The sequence below is a fragment of the Diabrotica virgifera genome, chromosome 5, assembly GCF_917563875.1.
Source record: "Diabrotica virgifera virgifera chromosome 5, PGI_DIABVI_V3a".
In the NCBI taxonomy this organism is placed as follows: Eukaryota; Metazoa; Arthropoda; class Insecta; order Coleoptera; family Chrysomelidae; genus Diabrotica; species Diabrotica virgifera.
Window position 1 is genome coordinate 241,887,324 of NC_065447.1, and position 22,271 is coordinate 241,909,594.

Here is a 22,271-nt window from a genome sequence, read left to right on the forward strand (position 1 = left end):
TCATAATTGTAATAAAATGATGATGAGTATCCGTAATTTGAGAAAAAAATTGAAAAACAATTTTCGATTAGAATAATGCAATTGTATATTTAAACATAGTTTTTAATTTCAAACAACTTTTCATAATAGCATTTTTTGATTTTCTGAAATATAAAGGTACTTTACTCTTTAACGAAATTCATATTTTTGACATAACTCGTATACAATTGATAAAATTTGATATCTGATGGTTGAGTTTTAGATTTTTGACTATTCAGAGCATTTTATGAAGAATAACGTTTTTTGCGTAAAATTGATAATAAAAACGTTTTCCATGTGGTTCCTAGCTATAGTCTAAGAGCTAGTTAACCCTCCGACTAACGGTCGTCCTGTAAGGCTAGAAATTTGTAGAGTGATAATTCATAGCACACCAAGGCTAAAAACCATGACCTGGCAGGCCTCAGCGGTGCACGTGTATCTACCAGGCGAATCGAAAATTTAGGTGGTAAAATAAACTTTCTCCTGTAAGGTTTAAATTTAAGTATGTGTTTGAGTAAGTCATTTAGAAGAAATGTGTACAATGACATGCGATTCTGAAGAGCATAAGACCTTGCCAGGCGAGGGGAAAGATTAGGGGTGTTTCCTAAAATTATTCTTTTTGCATCGAACAAATTTTTTTCAGGTTTTTTGAATCATTACAAACAGAAAAGATCTTTAGTGATTTTTCTCTTTAGTTAATAGTTTTTGTCATATAAGCGATTGAACATTTTGAAAATTGCGAAATCGCCCATTTTTAACCCTAAATCGGACATTTATCTAAAAATTTCAATGTTGCCAAGGTACGTAGATATTCTTTAAACATTAATTGATGAAATCCCGAAGAGTTATTTGCAATAAAATATCGAAAACCCCTTTGTTTTTTTAATTGCTAATCAAGCGGGCGCGACACTGTAGTATAAGTGAGGACGTTTGAGTTTGCATAAATTCATTATCTCGAGAATGGGCAAAGTTCAAGAGAAATCCTCAGACAGGTCGATTTTTATTTTTGAATTAGGACTTTTTGGCACATATATAATACTAGTGACGTCATCTATCAGGGCGTGATGACGTAATCGATGATTTTTTTAAATGAGAGTAGGGGTTCTGTGATAGCTCATTTGAAAGGGTATTTAATTCTCTATTCACTAATATAAACATTAACATAATTATTTATACAGGGTGTACAAAAAATGTTCTTCTATTTGTCAAATTTAATCAAAGTTAATTTAATAAAAAAAAAAAATTTTTGTACACCCTGTATAAATAATTATGTTAATGTTTATATTAGTGAATAGAGAATTAAATAACCTTTCAAATGATCTATCATACAACCCCTACTCTCATTTAAAAAAATCATCGATTACGTCATCACGCTCAGATGGATGACGTCACTAGTATTATATATACGCCAAAAAGTCCTAATTTAAAAATAAAAATCGACCTGTCTGACGATTTCTCTTGAAATTTGCCCATTCTCGAGATAATGGTAGGGGAGCCCAAGCGGGGATTTTTGCAGTTACTCGAGCGCGTCAGATTAGCATATGGGAGAAACCTGGTACCTGCAGATGTACCTCTACCATATATTGGCTCTTAACACAGGGGAGTTCGTTAAAAAAATCTATCCTTAAAAAAACTCGAAATTGTCAGATTAAGATAAGGTAAGTTAAGTACATGCAAAAGAGAGTATATTTCAAAAATCTGACGATTTGAGCCGGGCGTAAGGAAATGGGTGAGTCCCAAAGTTTCACAAGAAAAAAGCGAATATTTCGCTAAATGAATGACAGATCGAAAAACTAAAAAATATTATTTATTATATTTTATTTGACTTGTTGACAAAAAATATTTCGCTAAATGAATGACAGATCGAAAAACTAAAAAATATTATTTATTATATTTTATTTATGTGGCTTATTTCCCATTTGAATATACAGTGGAACCTCGATAACTCGGATTAATCGGGACCGAGACCGATCCGGGTTATCGAAAATCCGAGATAGCCGGAGAATATGGTAAAAATTAATAAAATACGGTATACTTACAGATAAACTCCGTTAGAATTGAAATAACATGAAATATATTTATAAATATGCACAGTACCTGCCTACTCATTAAAATTACTAAAAAAAAAAACACCAAACCCAAACGTAAGCAAATGGAAGCGAACAATACAAGACACACAATACTAAAGACGATTGTTTATAAAAGAATTTTTTAAATAGTCTTTCCTAAACAATGCTGACAGTTTGAAATAAAAAGGAATAGATACGACAGACAGGTGGCTGTTGTTTCTGCGGCGTGTGCTATGAGTCATTTTTAATATCGTAACGTTCAAATTACACACATAAGTACACATTATCTCTCAAATATTATATTACATACATTTTTATTGTTGAAAGGTTTGTCTGATAATTAACATTTTGATTGGAAATAAGCCACAATTAAATTGAAAAATACAAAATATTGAAAATCAAAATGTTTATTTGATGAAAATCGGTCCGGGTTAGCCGGACTTCCGGGTTATCGGGGGCCGACTTATCGGGGTTCCACTGTACTTGATTATAAAAATGCCACAAGAAAATAGCTTCAGAACAACACTAAAAAATATGTGCCCAATATTTTTTAAAAATCTATCAAATGATACCAAACACGACTTCCCACGGAGAGGGGTGGGGGGTAAATTTAATATTTTAAATACGAATCCCGCGATATTTCGCGAAATGAACATCAGATCGAAAAACTGTAAAATACACTTATTCAATATTTTTGAAAAATCTATCGAATGGTACTAAACACGACCCCCATGGATGTGGGGTGGGGGGTTACTTTAAAATCTTAAATAGGAGCCCTCATTTTTTATTGCAGATTTGGATTCATTACGTAAAAATAAGTAACTTTTATTCGAAACATTTTTTCGAATTATGGATAGATGGCGTTAAAATCAGAAAAAAACATTGTTGGAAATGGAAAATTAAATTAAAAAATGGCAAGCGCCCACTAAAATGGAAAACTTTACTTAACTTTTTTTGGTTTTAGGACCTACTCTTCACAACCCAATAGGTCCCCAAAGCGCTCGAGTGACTGCACATTTAGCATACTTTGCTCCCCTACCATAATGAATTTATGCCAACTCAAACGTCCTCACTTATACTACAGTGTCGTTCCCTCTTGATTAGCATTTAAAAAACAAAGGCGTTTCCGATATTGTATTGCAAAAAACTCTTTGGGATTTCATCAATCAATGTTTAAAGAATATCTACCTACCTTGGGAACTTTGAAATTTTTAGATAAATGTCCGATTTAGGGTTAAAAATGGCCCGTTTTCGCAATTTTCAAAATTTTCAATCGCTTATATATCAAAAACTATTAACTTAAGAGAAAAATCATTAAAGACCTTTTCTATTTGGAATGATTCAATAAACCTGAAAAAAATTTGTTCGATGCAAAAAGAATAATTTTAGGAAAAACCCCTAATCTTTCCCCTCGCCTGGCAAGGTCTTATGCTCTTCAGAATCGCCTGTCATTGTACACATTTCTTCTAAATGACTTACTCAAACACATACTTAAATTTAAACCTTACAGGAGAAAGTTTATTTTACCACCTAAATTTGCACTTTTCGATTCACCTGGTAGATACACGTGCACCGCTGAGGCCTGCCAGGTCATGGTTTTTAGCCTTGGTGTGCTATGAATTATCACTAGAAAAATTTCTAGCCTTACAGGACGATCGTTAGTCGGAGGGTTCACTAGCTCTTAGACTACTACGCAGACATACTGTATAAGAGCTTCTGTATAAGAATTTTCAAATTGTAATGCCATATTCGGATTCAGTATAATCAAAAACAAAATAGAAACATATTTGATCAAAGTAAAATGATGAATCGATATTTTTAAAATTATTAATACAAAACAATTGTTATTGTTTAAAAAATTAATAAACAATTAGCGGCCAAATCCGCGAGTAGAACTTTTTACTTTAACATGTATATAAACTAACAAAAACAGTTTTAGAAAAATATAAGCTTGTTTGAATTTTTCCGAAACAATGCATGTTTTCGTTCTAATTGCACTCCCCTATTACTTTGAAACAAATAAACTTATTTATTTTTAAAACTGTTGAAGATAATTATTATAATTGTGTTTATCTATTTCATTTAATGTCTGTTTTTAATATGGTAAACAATACATAAAATTTTTAATTGCAATATAATCGTAAGCGCCATTTATAAACCTCTTTTTCATGTGAATTAGAGCTCCCTAATTTAGTCCCTTTTTTCAAATCTTCATGTGTCTTTGGAATGTTGTTTATGCATTTCCAAAACTTTCTTTTTCTAGTTTTTGCCCTTCAGTCTCTTATTTTCATTATTTTTATGTCCTCTTCTATCTGGTTCCATGATTTTTTCCTGAGTCTTCCTCTGTTAACACGAAAATGATAAATCGCCTAGAACTCGAAAATTGACATCATTGTTTGCATATCAAATACAGAACCCAGCCGAAAAACAAGTAGGTATCCAATTATTAGTCAAAAGATATCGCATTAATAGGTAATTAGGCCAGGGTAATAAGACAAAAATATACCCTGTTCGTGACACTCGAGCAGCCAGGGTACTGAAGCGTTTTTTCGACAAGTAATACCTATAGGAACAAATTGTAACTATTTCCTGCGTAGGATCTGGCGGCTATTTTTATTTATAAACAATTAACTGTCGAAAAATGGCATTTTTCCCTTTTTTTTCAAATCAATGGAAAACAGTGAACCTTATGATTTTTTTAGTACAAATATCTTTGAGATTATGGAAAAAGCTTTAAAATGACATATTACAAAGTTTGATATACTCATTTATTGTTAATATAATTGCGAAAAAAGGTCGGAATTGCAAAAAAAATTATTTTCGCAATAACTGCTGTAAAAGTTAGTGTACAGGTTTGAAATTTTTGTCAAATGAGGGTTCTTTGGTGCTTAATATGTGATAAAAATTTCAAAGCGATTCATTCAATTGTTTAAATTTTATTCGAGTTGTTTATCTCAGTGAGCATTTTTTTTGCACTAACATAAGTCAGAAAAAAATGACGTTAGAACCATTCCACAGGTGTCAAATGGAAGAGCATTAACTATATTTTCAACTTGGTTTAAAAAAAGCGAATAAAAAATGCATTTATTAGTAATAAATAATTGTGCAAAAGTATCGTAAATCTTTGCTTATAAACTTTTTGAATAACTTTTTTCAAAAAAATTAACTTTTTTACCCTGTTTTAAGTGCACAACTACCAAGTAATCTTATTATTATCATAATTGATAAAAAATTGGAATAAATATATATAATTTCTTAGATAACAAAATAAAAAGTTTATAAGGAAAGATTTACGATACTTTTGCATAATTATTTATTACTAATAAATGCATTTTTATTCGCTTTTTTTAAACCAAGTTGAAAATATAGCTCATGCTCTTTCATTTGACACCTGTGGAATGGTTCTAACGTCATTTTTTTCTGACTTATGTTATTGTAAAAAAAATGCTCTCTGGGATAAACAATTTGAATAAAATTTAAACAATTGAATGAATCGCTTTGAAATTTTTATCACATATTAAGCACCAGAGAACCCTTATATGACAAAAATTTCAAAGCTGTACACTAATTTTTACAATAGATATTGCGAAATTAATTTTTTTTGCAATTCCGACCTTTTTTCGCAATTATATTAACAATAAATGAGTATATCAAACTTTGCAATATGTCATTTTAAAGCTTTTTCCATAATCTCAAAGATATTTGTACTAAAAAAACCATAACTTTCACTGTTTTCCATTGATTTGAAAAAAAAGGGAAAAATGCCATTTTTGACACTTAATTGTTTATAAATAAAAATGGCCGCCAGATCCTACGCAGGAAATAGTTACAATTTGCTCTTATAGGTATTACCTGTCGAAAAAACGCTTCAGTACCCTGGCTGCTCGAGTGTCATGGAAAAAACCTTATTACCCTGGACTAAATAGTCCATTGAAATGTTACATTTTTTAGGCCATACCTTGCATTTGTTAGAGGAGTCAATTTTATTTTTTTTAATGTGTAGGGGGATCAGTAGAAGTAGATTTAAGATCGAGTTTTTGGGGTCGCCACCCTTGTCCACCGGCCGCCATCTTGGAAAAGGGGTGCAATGGGGTTTCGCACTATATCTCGTAAACTACCAACCCTACGGGAAATCTAATAAAACAAAATGTAGCGAATTAAATTTTCTACAATTTTGTTTCTATTACTTTTTATCGTCAAGTGACCAACAAAAAAGATATAAACAAAAATAACTAAACATTTTTTAACAAGTTTCCTTCTGGAGGTTATAACTTTTTTCAATTAATTTTACAATAAAATAACATTATAGCAATTTTGTAGAGGGTTTCTCAATTTCCACTATAAAGGTGTTTAATCCTATTTATTTATCTAGGTTTTACAGCGCTCCTAACTTGACCAGATTCTCGAATGCTCATAGGGATACAATAAAAACAAAACGTTAGGCTTACTTTTCTATCTTATTATTTTTTTATTCATATAATTTATTATGATTTTAACATTCCTATGTTATTATTAAAGCTCGGATTCATAGGCAACAAAAATTGAAGAAAAAGGCGCCTATATAGGCAAAGATTTTTATTAAAAAAGGCAGGAATATAACTTATTAGTTATTGTACAAAGTGGATTAACGTAATATTAAGGTGAAACAGTAGCGATCAACAGGTAGCCAAAACGCGTTCCAAGATTGCGGCTGTAATTTTGAATATTTTTTCGAGATATTTGGCACACGTATTCGTAATATAATAAAGAATGGCGGTACAGAGCCCAATTTGAAAAATATATTAATATGTGGAAATTACTCTATAATTAAATACAATATTAAAAAAAACGAACCTGTACCGCCATTAAGAAGAACAAAAAAATACACTTTCTTCAAATAAACTTTTTTATCCTATGCCTAGATTTTGTGTCATTTTGGAACTATTAATAAAATAAAAAATTGTAGTAGTTCCAAAATGACACAAAATCGAGGCATCGGATAAAAAAGTTTATTTGAAGAAAGTGTATTTTTTTGTTCTTCTTAATGGCGGTACAGGCTCGATTTTTTAATATTGTATTTAATTACAGAGTAATTTCCACATGTTAATATATTTTTCAAATTGGGCTCTGTACCGCCATTCTTTATTATATTACGAATACGTGTGCCAAATACCTCGAAAAAATATTCAAAATTACAGCCGAAATCTTGGAACGCGTTTTTGCTACCTGTTGATCGCTACTGTTTCCTCTTAACTTAAGGCAGGTATATTTACACATCATAATCATAACATTAGTATAAATAAACTAGTAACTAAATAACTGTTAATTAATAATTAAACATTGTAACCACTTAAAATTTTATCATTAATAGAAACAACTAAATGTTTTTCAATATTTTCGGTCTTAAAACTATGTCTTCGATCACTTAAAATTAATTTGTACACTGAAAACGAACGTTCGACATCGACAGATGTAATTGGAGCATATTTCAGAGCGGATAATAAATCTGGCATAATTTGTAATTCCTCGGAAAATGTCCCATTCAAAACTTTAGCAACATTAGATAAAAACGAAAAAACCTTCATTCTTGTCGAAAATATATTTCATTTTTTTTAAATTAATTGACCGTTACTTCCAGGTGCCGATTTAATTTTCGTCTTTAAATTATCTATTAATTTTACTGACTCACATAAATTTATCTCTTGTTTTTCTAATAAGGTAATTGTGGTAACTATTAATTTATAATTGTCATTGATATAAGCGAGTTACTGTTTCAATTTGGGATTTTTTAATATTTTTTTTTGCTTCTCGAATTGCAAGTACATTGCAGTGTTCAAAGTAAAAAAAAACTGCTTCGAGCCAGGTTCCCCACCTTGTAATTACTGGTTTAGGTGGCAAAGGGACACCGGGAAGTCTTTCTTTATATATTTGCACCCTCAACGGAGCCTTTACAAAAACTTTTTTCATAAAATTTATAAAATTATTTACCAACGGAAACAGATTTCTTATTTCTTCAGCAATTCTATTTACCCCGTGGGCTACACAAGTGCAATGAATTAAATTAGGATAAAAAATCTTTAAATTAACAGCAGCTTTTAACATATATAATAAATTTAACATATATAATATGCCGCAGCATCTGAAAGCATTAAAACTATTTTATTCACTGGTATAGGGTTGGGTAAAAAGAGGTTTGTTAAACTATCTTGTATAAATCGACTTATTGTTAAATTGTTTGTTTTTCCAATTCTTTAACGGCAACTAAATAAGGTTTTCTCGCAAAGTTTTCGTTCAAAATTCCAATCATTAAATTAGCTATATACCTGCCGCATACATCTGTCGTTTCATCCACGATAATATACAAAAAATTGCCCTCTAACTCCCGCTTAATTTTTGAAATACATTCCACATAACATTTTTCCACAGTATGTTTTCTCAATGTACTCTCGTCCGGTAAGGATTTATTAAGATATTTTTCGAAAAAGCATTTAAAACTAGGGTTATTAACTTTATATAGAGGAATGTTGGATGCAATCATCATCTGGCATAAATCAAATTTAAATGCGTCTTCCTCCTTTTTTTTTGGACTGCTTAAACTATCCCGCAGAGATATTTAGGCTAACTTCGAGGAATTTAATTTTTCCAAATTACGTTTATGAAGTGGGGTTCCACAATGCTGGTCAATAAAGTACTTTTTTCTACTTGAAATCTGAGAATTTAAAAAAAATAATTAGAATTCTAAAACCGCTTTAGAATTTAGTTATGTTGTGGGACAAGAAAAAAAGAGAAAAAATAAAACTTACCGATTTACCGCATGGTTTACAAAATGCTCCATCTCCTTCTAGAGAAAGTTTCGAATCAGGTGCGATCCATAGCCTTAATTTAGATGTCATCTTTTCACACAAATGTCTAAAACGTTTTAAAACGTGTTCTTTGCTTTTCGGTATACTCAACAAAACTAAACTAGGATATAGCAATTTGTGACTAAACTCTGATACAGTAACCGACTGTACAACTGATAATAAACTAATAGAGCTTAGGGATTTCCAAATAGTTAACCCTCAAGTCTCGATCAGGTACATTTTCCTAGAAATCTGTTATATAAACAAACCATTGATATTTTATTATTGACCCAAAATTTTATTATAGAATGGTTTAGTAATAGAATAATATCATGGGTAGTACCATGAAATTTTAAAAAAGGCACAAATAGGCGGAATTTACGAAAAAAGGCAAAAAGTGCAAAAAACAATTATAATAGGCAAAATAGGCAAAAAAAGGCATTTTGCCTATAATCCGAGCGTTAGTTATTATTAATGTATTTTTGACCTTTTTCCCGACTATAAAACTTAGAACCCTAAGCATATATTTAGAAAAGGCCCAAGAAGTTGTTTGAGGACAAATTCGCCGGTCCAGAAGAATGACGCAACCGCAAAATGCAAAATTCTTCAGAAGAGCAAAAAAAATGAAGAGTAATCGTCCAGGCGCATCGGTATGGCGTTTGTTTCATATCTACAGTTGCGTCATTATGCATCTGAAACAAGGTCTAACATAGCGCGTATTTCAGTAACGACGCAACTACCCTATAGTGGCTCAGCACATTTTTACAGTTCGGTCTTTTTGTATCATCTTTACATAGTATTTTAGAAGGTAATTGCGCAATAAACAGGAATTGGCAAACTTTGCAGTTACGTACGTCATTTTTCTTCCGTACCGAACTGAATATCTGCCTGCTATTACGTTTCTTATTACAATTTATCCTAGGTGGCACAGCAGTCGGTCCCCCTCTACTTAACTTATTCTTACAGTGGTGCTACCTATTTGGCCACGTGCAGTCTTTTGAGTATTTTGAGTTTTATAGATACAGTGGAACCTCGATAAGTCGGATTAAACGGGACTGCGGCCAATCCGGGTTATCGAAAATCCGGGTTAGCCGGATAATATGGTAAAAATTAGTAAAATACATATAAATAATAAACAAACACACATTATAAATGCAAAAACTTGAAATACATATGCACAGTACAACTAAATTACGTACAGTTCTATACAGTATTGTTTATTTCTTGGTAAAAAACTCAGTCAAAATGAAAAAATGTTTGTTTTGTCTGATGAAAATCTGTCCGGGTTAGCCGGACTTCCGGGTTATCGGGGGCCGACTTATAGGGGTTCCACTGTAATACTATTGAGAGTCTTGTGGGTAAAATTTATATTTTTGTAAAAAAATCAATGGGAAAATCCCAATAGTTGGCTGTATACCATAGTTTAAAAAACCAATACAGAAGTAAAAACTTCGAGATGTATTCTGGTATAAAATCGTTTATTTAAAACTATAAAATGTCATGGATTGCAGAACGTTTTCGTTCTAAACAGAACATCTTCAGTGCATCCTGCCGAGTATTTTGAAACTAGCACACTGTAAATAGTGTTAGCATCATCGTATATGGTTTACATAATGTAATATATTAAAATGTTATGACTACAAGTCGATGTTGATAGATAAAGTGGAACACATGCTAAAAGGGTGCCATGGTTCCCTGCTCGAAGATGCTAGGTACTTGCCAATTCAATGGGCACAGACCAACTCTGTTGTAGTCCAATTGTGCATCTTACTTGCACTCACATTTACGGCCGGCTACTACGTGCATGGCGCTTACTTAAAAATAACAGCTTAGTAATAAAATAATGACAAAAATTTCTTCGGGATCTTGTAGGGGGGCATTAAACTTTGATTTAGTCACTTTGTGACTTTCATAATAACAACTTTTAACCGAGTTATTAAGCCTTGAAAATCGCCATTTTTCGTTTTTTCAATTTTAAATTGCTTATAACTCGAAAACGATCAACTTTGGAGAAAAATTATAAGAGACCTTTTTTATCCAGAATGGTCCAAAAAACCTACAAAAAAATTGTCCGGGCCAAAAACATTGATTTCTGCAATTTGATTAAAAAAAATTGTTAAAAAAAATTTGGCCCACTTTTCACGTGGGCAACTTCTTGAACCTTATTCTGGGATGTCTCACGAATGTAATTATGCAAAAAAATCTCATGGGAATATTTTTCCCAACGAACCCGCCGTTTTCGCCTTGTCTAACTTGTTTTGAGTCGAAATTTGAATTAGAATCAGAGCCCTGATTCCGCCTCTCGTATTGAGCAGGCACTTTTTTCATTCTCTCTGATTTTCGTCTTCGTAGAGTACAGACGATTTTTGTTCTCCTCTCTTAATGATAATGCCTTAATTGAACAACTGCCTTAGTACAATCGTTGATTGAAATATATTTCAATCAACGGTACAATTGTTAAAACAAATAGGTAACATGAAAAATATCTTATATTAAATAGCTTTTCTGCATAATTTGATAATCATTCTATTTATAGGTGCTTTTGCATGCCAAGAATTACAAAATAGAAACCAAAGGTGAAATTTACGATGAGGTGACAGAGTTTGACAGAAGAATTGAAGAGGTTCTTATCAAAAAGATCAAGGAAAGGTGGCCTTCGCACAGGTATATCTATACATTTCTATAAGTTTACGTAAAAATGACTAAAAAGTAAAACAATTAAAATATGCATGACGTACATTGGGAGAAAATGTTGATTATGTTAAACGAATTCGTGTTAATAATCTTTATGGTAGGGGAGCCCAAGCGAGGATTTTTGCAGTAACTCGAGCGCGTCAGATTATCATATAGGGAGAACCCTGGTACCCTGTAGATGTACCTCTACCATATATTGGCTCGAAAGACAGGGGAGGTCGTTAAGGGGGGGCCGAAAAAAAAAATCTATCCTTAGAAAAACTAGAAATCGTCAGATTAAGATAAGGTATTAAGTACATGCAAAACAGTGTATATTTCAAAAATCTGACGATTTGGGTAAGGAAATGGGCGAGTTAGAAAATTTCACAAGAAAAAAGCGAATATTTCGCGAAATGAACGATAGATCTAAAAACTAAAAAATACTTACTCAATATTTGTCAAAAATGATACCAAACACGACTGCCCATGGAGAGGGGTGGGGGGTAAATTTACGAAAAACTGAAAAATACACTTATTCAATATGTTTGAAAAATCTGTCGAATGGAAACACACCCCCATGGATGTGGGGTGGGGGGTTACTTTAAAATTTTAAATAGGAACCCCCATTTTTTATTGCAGATTCGGATTCCTTACGTAAAAAGAAGTAACTTTTATTTGAAATATTTTTTCGAATTATGGATAGATGGCGCTATAATCGGAAAAAACGATTGTTGGAAATGGAAAATTAAATTAAAAATGGAATGTCCCCACTAAAATGGAAAATTTTACTTAACTTTTTTTGGTTTTAGAACCTACTCTTCACAACCCAATAGGTCCCCAAAGCGCTCGAGTGACTGCACATTTAGCATACTTTCCTCCCCTACTAAGCATACTACTAAGTGTATGCACGTTAGCACGGACCACAAGCAAGTGCGAAATATAATTTTAATTGATTAACGACTTCCATTGGTTCATATAGTTTCAATTTGTTTCTAATTTAATACGTATACAACTTCACAACTACTAAATAGAGGGACTATTAATAACAAATTAAGATTCAATTACTTAGATAATGTTTGAAAAAGCATTTAGTGTTTATTTACAATATACAGTGCTAGTCAAAAGTCCGTACCCCCCTCGTAACTTTTCAACGGTTATACCTATAACAGTGAAATTTGGGGGGAGGAAATAAACATACGTAGGCTTCTTAACTAGTCATGACAGGTGACGTAATAGTGACAGATGACGTTACAGAGCCACTGTGACCAATAATTTTAAATGGGACCTTATAGCAAGTGATACCTCGTTTGAAAGGTATTCAAAATACCTATTCAGCTATACTAATTTTGTTTGACTTTAAGCTCATTTTGAATAAATAAATATAAAATTGTAGTTTCGCATTTAATTAATAAAAATCCAAAATTTCGCCTGTGGTTACTTATCAAAAAGGTTGATGTTAACGTAAAAACTACTAGAGAATTGAAAAACGTCAACTTTTTTGACAAAAAACCATAGGCGGGCATTTGAATTTTTAATAATTAAATGCGAAACTACAATATTATATTTTTTTAATTTATTCACCAAAATCAAAATCAACTTAAACCCAAAAAAAATTGGTATGTATGACTGAATAGGTATTTTGAATACCTTTCAAACGAGGTATCTTCAAACGAGGTATCACTTGCCATAAGGTCCCATTTAAAATTATTGTTCACAGTGGCTCTGTAACGTCATCTGTCACTATTACGTCACCTGTCATGACTAGTTAAGAAGCCTACGTCCGTTTATTTCCTCCCTCCAAATTTCACTATTATAGGTATAACCGTTCAAAAGTTACGAGGGGGGGGGGTACGGACTTTTGACTAGCACTGTACTATTTTTCAATATTCTTAATATCTTAACATAATATGACATTACTTAAAAGCTACTTTCATAATTTTAATGCCAGGGGACGATTGCGCCGATGGTACCTGCTATAATCCGGTCTCAATAAAGGGCCCTTTCAGCAAAGGGATGTATCTAAAATATTTACACCCGTATGCACGCCAATGGTGAATATAAAATTCTTATTTGTATGTCAAAAAATGCGCAATAACTACCTCTTAACCTTCGGATGACCAAGCGGGGAAAATTGTGACCCCAGCGTATGTTTTTCTTTAATAAATTCAAAAGTGTTTTTAATTTTTAACTCATTATTTTTTTATTTGACTTTAATATCATTCTAGATATCCTCATATTTTGAAATAAAAAAAAATCCCTATATTTTACGAATAAAAAATATATTCTGAAGATGATGTTTAGTAAAATAGCGTCTATTATGTGTAATTCCAAGTAGTTTTACGATAATGATGTCGACTTTGCAAAGTAACAAGACACTTACTCAACATACACACTACACATGACACTAATACTCATGTTGTGACTAGCTGAATGACATAAAGTCCATGCCATAAAAAAATTAAAAATTAAAAAAAAACTTCATTTTTTTGTTAATTGTCATTTTTGACATTTTTGACCTGGGGTCATTTTCCCCCCCTTGGTCATCCGTGTAACAAAAAAAGGTTGGTCATCGGAAGGTTAAAACCTACCAAATTTCATTTGCATATCTCAACCGGATTTAGAGCAACAAATAAACTGTCAGTTTGTAAGAAAAAATTCAACATCCCGTATCTCGGAAACAAAGCATTTGTGGACATATATTTATAAAGCAAACAGTCATTATTTTATCATGCAGAATTAATCCTTAAAGTTTGTCGCACTTATTTAGAAACATCCTGTATTGATAAAGAACGTGGCTAGTTGTTAAAGTACCTAACTTTTTTATTATCCAACATATGCAAATGAATAAAAAAAGAAAATGTTAAGAAAGTCTAAGGCTACAATTGAGTTTTAATTTCAATATTTTATCTATGCTATAATATTCCACAGAGTGTTCCGAACTTTAAGGAAAAAACACAGTATGATTGTTACACCCGGTATAAAATGGCAATTACCTGTCTAGCAACAATATTAATAGATTGAGATTCTTAAATAATAAAGCTACAAGATGCTAAAAAAATCACTCAAATCGGACAGCAGGTTTAGGAAATTCGAGGCATCAAACGTGCATAATTCATCTAGTGACCTAAATTTTTTGCTCCCTAGTGTATGTATATGCCGAAAAAATCGTTAAAATCGAAAAGTTAAATCGCCCATTCGCGACAAAATTAATTTTTTCCAACCTTTACGTGCTTACTGTATATTACACGATTATAAGTAAGTATTCTTTCGTGATCTTCACTGGTTTTAGATAAATGTAATTATCATTATTATAATTATTGAAGTTAGTAACAAATTGTTAACAATAAACGACTGTTAGCATCTGCATTTAAGCAGGTACGATAAAGATTTCATCATTTTTACAACCTTGTAACGCATAATTATCTACATACAGTGTGATTCCTTCAAACAAGAGATCTGACTTAAATTATTGGAACATGCAAAAATTATACACATATGGACAAAAATGTTGCATATTTTAAAATTATCACCATCATCATCATCGGTGACCGGCGACCACAGACAGCCCATGGAGGGCCATGGTCGTCCGTTGTAGTGCGGCCGATATGTGAAACAATTGCACATTTATTGATACAATCATATAATTTGGACCACATATACTACACATATAAAGGTTTAAATCAAGATATGAGGCCATTTCAGATTTTTCCTTTTACAAAAATGGCGGGCATTCAAAATGGCGGCTATACATATGCGTTTAATAGTATGAATACCATAACTTTTGAACGAAAAGTCCGATTTCAACCAAATTTGGTATATAGGTTCTCTTTTTGATTTATAAGATGGATGCGGTGAACCAGAAGAATCGGTTTACCAGAAGTTGTGTTTTTACTGGTTGTTTACCGATTTCAACCAAATTCGGTAAATAGGTTCTTTTTTTGATGTGTAAGACCAAGGTCTTGAACCGGAAGAATCGATTTACCAGAAGTTGTTTTTTACTGATTTTTATGTAAAAACATTCAAAAGGCATTCAAAATGGCGACTATACATATGTGACTAATAGCACGATAACTTTTGAACGAAAAGTCCGATTTCAACCAAATTTGGTATATAGGTTCTTTTTTTTATGTGTAAGATCGAGCTCTTGAACCGGAAGAATCGGTTTACCAGAAGTTGTGTTTTTCCAGATTTTTTTTGTAAAAATATGTTGTTTATTTTTTCAATTCTTTCACCCTGTATATATTAATTTTTCAAAAAGTTAATGCCGGCGTTTAAAAGAGCGTAAAAATATTTTTTAGGAAATATTTTGAACTCTTTAGTTATGTTGATAACCAATTAATAAATGCATAACGTATCTTCATATGTACCTATTCACCCATGTGCGGCAGATTCGTGTAAATAATATAAGAATTATTGTGCATTTAATGGTAAAATCATATAATTTGGACCACACACACTACACATACAAAGATTCAAATTTAGATATGAGGCCATCTCAGATTTTGTTTTTTAACAAAATGGCGGGCATTCAAAATAAATTTGCCGCACATAGGTACAGTCGGAAAAATGAAAGAATACCCATGAACGAACATATAAAACACGCTGTATTTTCCTGTCACCGTGTCACAAAGAAAATTGTCCAGTGCAAGTACATGTAACAATAATTATTACATGTACTTGCGTTAGCCAATTTTTTGTGTGACACGGTGACAGGAAAATACAGCATGTTTTATATGTTTGTTCATGGGTATTCTTTCATTTTTCCTACTGTACATGTGAAGATACGTTATGCATTTATTAAATGGTAATTAGCATAACTAAAAAGTTAAAAATCTTTCCTAAAAAATATTTTTACACTCTTTTCAATGGCGGTATTACCTTTTTAAAAAATTAGTATATACAGGGTGAAAGAATTGAAAAAAAACAACATATTTTTACATAAAAAACAGTAAAAACACAACTTCTGGTAAACCGATTCTTCCGGTTCAAGACCTCAATCTTATTCATAAAAAAAAAGAACCTGGATGCCAAATTTGGCTGAAATCGGACTTTTCGTTCAAAAGTTATCGTGCTATTAGTCACATATGTATAGCCGCCATTTTGAATGCTCGCCATTTTTGTAAAATGCAAAATCTGAGATGGCCTCATATCTAAATTTGAACTTTTGTATGTGTAGTATATGTGGTTCAAATTATATACTTCTACTGTTAAATTAACAATAATTCTTATAATATTTGCACGAATCTGCCACACATGGGTACATGTGAAGATACGTCATGCATTTATTAAATGGTAATTAATATAACTAAAAAGTTCAAAATATTTCCTAAAACACATTTTTACGCTCTTTTCAATGGTGGTATTACCATTTTGAAAAATTAATATATACAGGGTGAAAAAATTGAAAATAAATTATTTACATAATATAAAATAGTTTTACATAAAAAACCAGGAAAAACACAACTTCTGGTAAACCGATTCTTCCAGTTCACGACAGCGATCTGGTAAATCACAAAAAGAACCTATGCACCAAATTTGGTTGAAATCGGACTTTTCATTCAAAAGATATCGTGCTATTAGTCACATATGTATAGTCGCCAATTTTGAATGACCGCCATTTTTGTAAAAGGCAAAATCTGAGATGGCCTCTTATCTAAATTTGAACCTTTATATGTGCAGTATATGTAGAACGAATTATATGCTTGTATCATTAAATGTGCAATTCTTATATTTGCACGAATCTGCCGCACTATTGGGGTTTCTAGGCTCTAAAGTTTTACATGGTGTGGAGGCCAGTCACACGCATAAGTCCTCAAAAGTTCTAAACGTTATTTATCTAAAATATGCTTCTTTTCATGAGATTTTTCAGTGCGTCACAAATGATAGAAAAAAAGGTAAGTCGGTGATAATATACATTTATAACATTTATTCTAACCTGACATTTTAGTTAAATCTGACAGTTGTCAAATTTTATTTGCAATTTCGCATAAAAACAAATCAATTGTCTTTATTGCATTTATAAAATGGTATTTTCTTTGATTTGTATAGTCTTATAAATTGTACAGATTATATTCGTAGATATATTATATAATTAGTAAATTTTTTTTTCGATTATAGCGCCATCTATTGACAACTAGAATAAATGTTATAAATGTCACCGACGAAATGTAATCACCGACGTGCGTTTTTTTCTGTCACATACAATTTAATGCGTTAGAAAGAAATCGAAAAACTGTGACGCACTGAAAGATCCTCATGAGAAAAAGCATATTACTTTCTTGTTTCATTTTTGAGGAGGTTTTGAAATTATCATATAAAGTGAAATTTTTTGTGCTGCAATCCTTAGCCCCCCAGTGTTAGAATAGGATTTCTTTTCCGAATGCTATATTTTAAAGTATCATCAATTCTCGATCCGATTTAAATTTAATATGAGCTATCTGATGTAGTGATGTTAATTATAGGTACTTTCGAGTATTCGTTCCAAATCGTTACTTTTGTATAAAGTAATCATTTACAGTATTCGTTACTTTGATTACTATGATTACTTTTGTATTTGTGTACCGGTAATCATATCGAGAATCGTATTTCTCAGTAGGTAGGTATTTTGTATAGGTATTCCGATATAACAACGACCTTCACCGATCTGTTTAAGGGATAAAAATGATTTGATTACTATGATTACTTTTGTATTTGTGTACCGGTAATCATATCGAGAATCGTATTTCTCAGTAGGTAGGTATTTTGTATAGGTATTCCGGTATAACAACGACCTTCACCGATCTGTTTTAGGGATAAAAATGATTTGATTACTATGATTACTTTTGCTACTTTTGTATTTGAGTACCTGTAATTATATTGAGAATCGTATTTTCCAGTAGGTAGGTATTTTGTATAGGTATAGATATAGATCTAGATAGTAGTAGAGATATGAGAATCTGAGATCCAAGATGGCGGCCAGCTTGATGGCTAGGATGGCGTTGAGGCCGTAGAAGTAGCCTCTGGTGATGTACAAGAAGAAGTACACCCTGTCGTTATAAAAGAATCCCTGTCGTTAAGAAGTACACCCTGTCGCACCCTGTCGTCATAGGGGTGAGAAGTAGACGTGTTGCAATGAGGCGGCTAGGATGGCGTTGGGGCCGTAGCCTCTGGTACAAGAAGAACCCTGTCGTTATAAAAGAACCCTGTCGTTAAGAAGTACACCCTGTCGTTATACAAGAACCCTGTCGTCATAGGGGTGAGAATTCGTGTTGCAATGATTTGCGGACAGTTTGATGGCGTTGAGGCCTCTGGTACAAGAAGAACCCTGTCGTCATAGGGTGAACGTGGGGCCTCCGGGGCGGTAAAAATGGCGTTATGTAGCAAAATTAGGCAATGTAGATACGCAAGCCAAAAAGCAACGATTTTTTAGTATTATAATTTCATACAAACGAATGCACCCCGCCTGCATTCTACAATGTGCTTTTAGAATTCAAAGAAAAATACGTGAGTACCTCCAAGTAATAAAAATATATTGCAATGTGGACGCTGACGCAACGGCAACTATATATGTCGTTCCCACGAGTGAACCGGATACATCCACATTCCAATGATGTCATACGTTAATGCACGTGTGGCGAAATGAGTGAACCGCGGGAAATACGCTGACAGTAACTATAAATATTATATGTCGTTCCCACGAGTGAACCGGATACATCCACATTCCAATGATGTCATACGGTAATGCACCAACTATAAATATTATATGTCGTTCCCACGAGTGAACCGGATACATCCACATTCCAATGATGTCATACGTTAATGCACCAACTATAAATATTATATGTCATTCCCACGAGTGAACCGGATACATCCACATTCCAATGGTTTGCAAATTACTAAAGGATGTAATTAAAACTTATGTTCACGAGGCTTGCAATGTGGGAAAATACGCTGACGCAATATGGTAGCAAATTCTATAAATATTATGTCGTTCCCACGATTGCGTTTATTGTATAATTAGTAATAAACAGATGCAGAAAATATAATGACGCTTGCAGGAAATTCCAATTAAGATGCACATACTATTTAACACATAAATATTTTATTAGGAACAGGTCAGGACTAAGGAAAATTTCAAACAAATATAAAATTAATATATATGTATATTTATATATTAGTTTAAGTAAAAGATGCTTCATTTCATCAATGTCTTCCGTGCAGTGTAGATTGGTAGAGTTTTGCGAAAAAATACAAAAGTTGAAAGCGGATATACAGTGGTACGAAGATAGAACCGCAATTGAAAAACGATTTGCAGAGTTTCATTTGTCTACAAGAAAACTACCAAAAACACAATACCCATTAAAAAGAATTCAACCAGCAAGATGTCTCAATTAACGGCATCGTTTATCATTCTCACAGCTATTGTTAACAATGTCCTTTATACAAACGTTCCAAACAATGTTAAGAACATAGCGATATGTTTTAACGATGTAAAAACTGATTGTAATCGAACTGAATGGACTCTAATGGATCATGAAGTGGTGAATTATGGCCAGCTTCCAGTATTTTTCAAAACGATACCAAAGTCGGGAGGAGCATTCTACAAGATCAAGTTAATATCCCCAAATAACACTGAAAGTGATTCAAAATGGAGCAAAACTAATAATGATGATGACATCGTCCAATATGGTTCATCGATTATACTGTTAACAATAATATTAGTAATAAATGTATTTCTAGCTGTTAATATCATTATAAAATTTTTTGTAAGTCGCAAATGTGAATCATCTTGCATTAAAATAAATATGTAAAAAAGGAAGGCAGTGTTTTTTTTTAAATAAAACTAAAACAATACTTTTAATCTTTTATTCAAAAACCTAATTTACATAGGTAATATTTTTTCACAAAACCATTGGCGGAGGTGATCCACATTTCTCTCGGTGCAGGAAAATAGTCCAGTTGTGTGACAAGGATTGGCATTCTGAATAAAGTTTCCAGTATCAAGGGGTGTATCATCAAATTTACAAACATCAATAATGGTGGGAAAAACTCCAAAAATATGACATTTCTTTTGTAAAAATTCCACTTTTTGTTCGCCGCGAACGTAGATGTAATCAGCTGCATACAACAACTTAGATTCTAGTATTTCATTTATTTTTGAATATTCAACATCCCCATTGGAATACCGAAGACCGTGCAGGTGTCTCTCCAAGTAAGATACAGTCTTCTTATCTTTATTACTCAATGTAGCAAACGGTTGTGGAGACGTAAATATGTAATGGCATCGTTTATGGCCAATTTCAATGGTAAGCTCTTTGGGTACAAACCACCCATCTACGGTGAATCCTTGTATGTCAACTAATGCGATCCTCATGATGTTGCGATCAATACTGAAAGACATAGTTGTAGATTGTCCTATTTAAATTATATTTTTGACAACTTCAGTTAGTGGAAAGTATTCGAGTAGGCTGTCGTGAACAATTAAACAGTAAGCTCGAGTACCTGCTGGAAAACCTTCATCTGCTTCGATTTCCAACTTAACATCGACAGTTCCGGATCTAAACGATGTATCATCCTGCTTGGAACAGTCAAAAACAAACAAAGCATATCTTTTAAATGCAGAGTAATCTAAGATGGGATGTTTTGTTAGCGAACGAGCATAACTGGGAAAGAATTCAGTATAATTGTAGTGAGCTATAGCGTAATCATTTTTTGTGAAATCCAATTGCATTCTCTCGTTAGGCCAATAGTCACCATTAATAACCACTCGTACGCTGGACATTCTAATGTGATCGAATAGCGTCGGATCAGCGTGAATATCATCTCGTTTAGAAGTTTGAAAAGCTACAATAACGTAGCGTGGACGTTCAACAGCTGAAGTTGTCTTTACACTCCATATCTCTCGTCGAGATCCTGCCGTAAGTGAAGGTAGTTCATTGAGCTCCCATTTACGGAAAGGTATGGTTATCGGTGTATTATTCTTAATCGGAGTCATTAATTCGATTTTCACATCATCATTGGGAAAGACATGTTTGACCTTGAGTTCCATGCTGGAGATGGTTAATGATACTGTTGTTACCGTCGTGGAACCAGTAGGTTCTTGGACAACAATGCAATCTTTATCATTACGCGCTCGAACAAAGCGAAACACTTGACGACCATAGGTTAATTTAGTGTAATCGTTGAAAATGTTGAAAATATGTTTGATTGGAATCAGTAAACTAAAGGCGTCCCCTGTTAAATGTGGATAATTCGGATAGTTCCATCCTGCAGTACTGAGAAATTTGGAATCTTCAGGTGTATAACACAACAAACTGCGAATAGTGCTGACTACACCTGGATCTCGAACTATTTCCATGTCATGTGAACTTTGGATGTATGTACAGGTATCAAACAAGAAGGATCCAGCATTCGGCGCAAGAGAAACAGTTCCATTACCAGCTTTCTTGATACTTCCTTTAATTTCTAAAAGTGTGTCGTGTATCGCAAAAAATGCATCTGATTGATTTATGATAAACTCGACAACATCACTATTATTAAATGACTTGATGTAAGGTGTATATGTACGAAATTCTTCTTTTCTAATAGTATCGTCGAACCGAGGTTTTTGGTAAAGATCGAAAATATGTGGTTCCTGCTGATGAACCTGGCGTCGAATATAGTGGCGTTTTGGCATTCTTCAGCCGTAATCCAATGGAAACAAGAAAAACTT

At 32.7% G+C, this 22,271-nt stretch overlaps 2 protein-coding genes across 2 annotated transcripts in view; one reads left to right on the forward strand and one right to left on the reverse strand.

Annotated features, from left to right (window-relative positions):
• The window catches only part of LOC114331958 (ATP-dependent helicase brm-like), a 120,696-nt gene that overhangs the window by 68,184 nt on the left and 30,241 nt on the right, over positions 1-22,271 (reverse strand). The window lies entirely within an intron of this gene.
• Positions 1-22,271, forward strand: part of LOC114331963 (uncharacterized) — a 52,907-nt gene that overhangs the window by 3,614 nt on the left and 27,022 nt on the right. Inside the window, exon 2 of the mRNA XM_050650940.1 lies at positions 11,445-11,572. Coding sequence (XP_050506897.1) covers positions 11,445-11,572 — 128 coding nt within the window. The remainder of the gene's footprint in view (positions 1-11,444; positions 11,573-22,271) is intronic.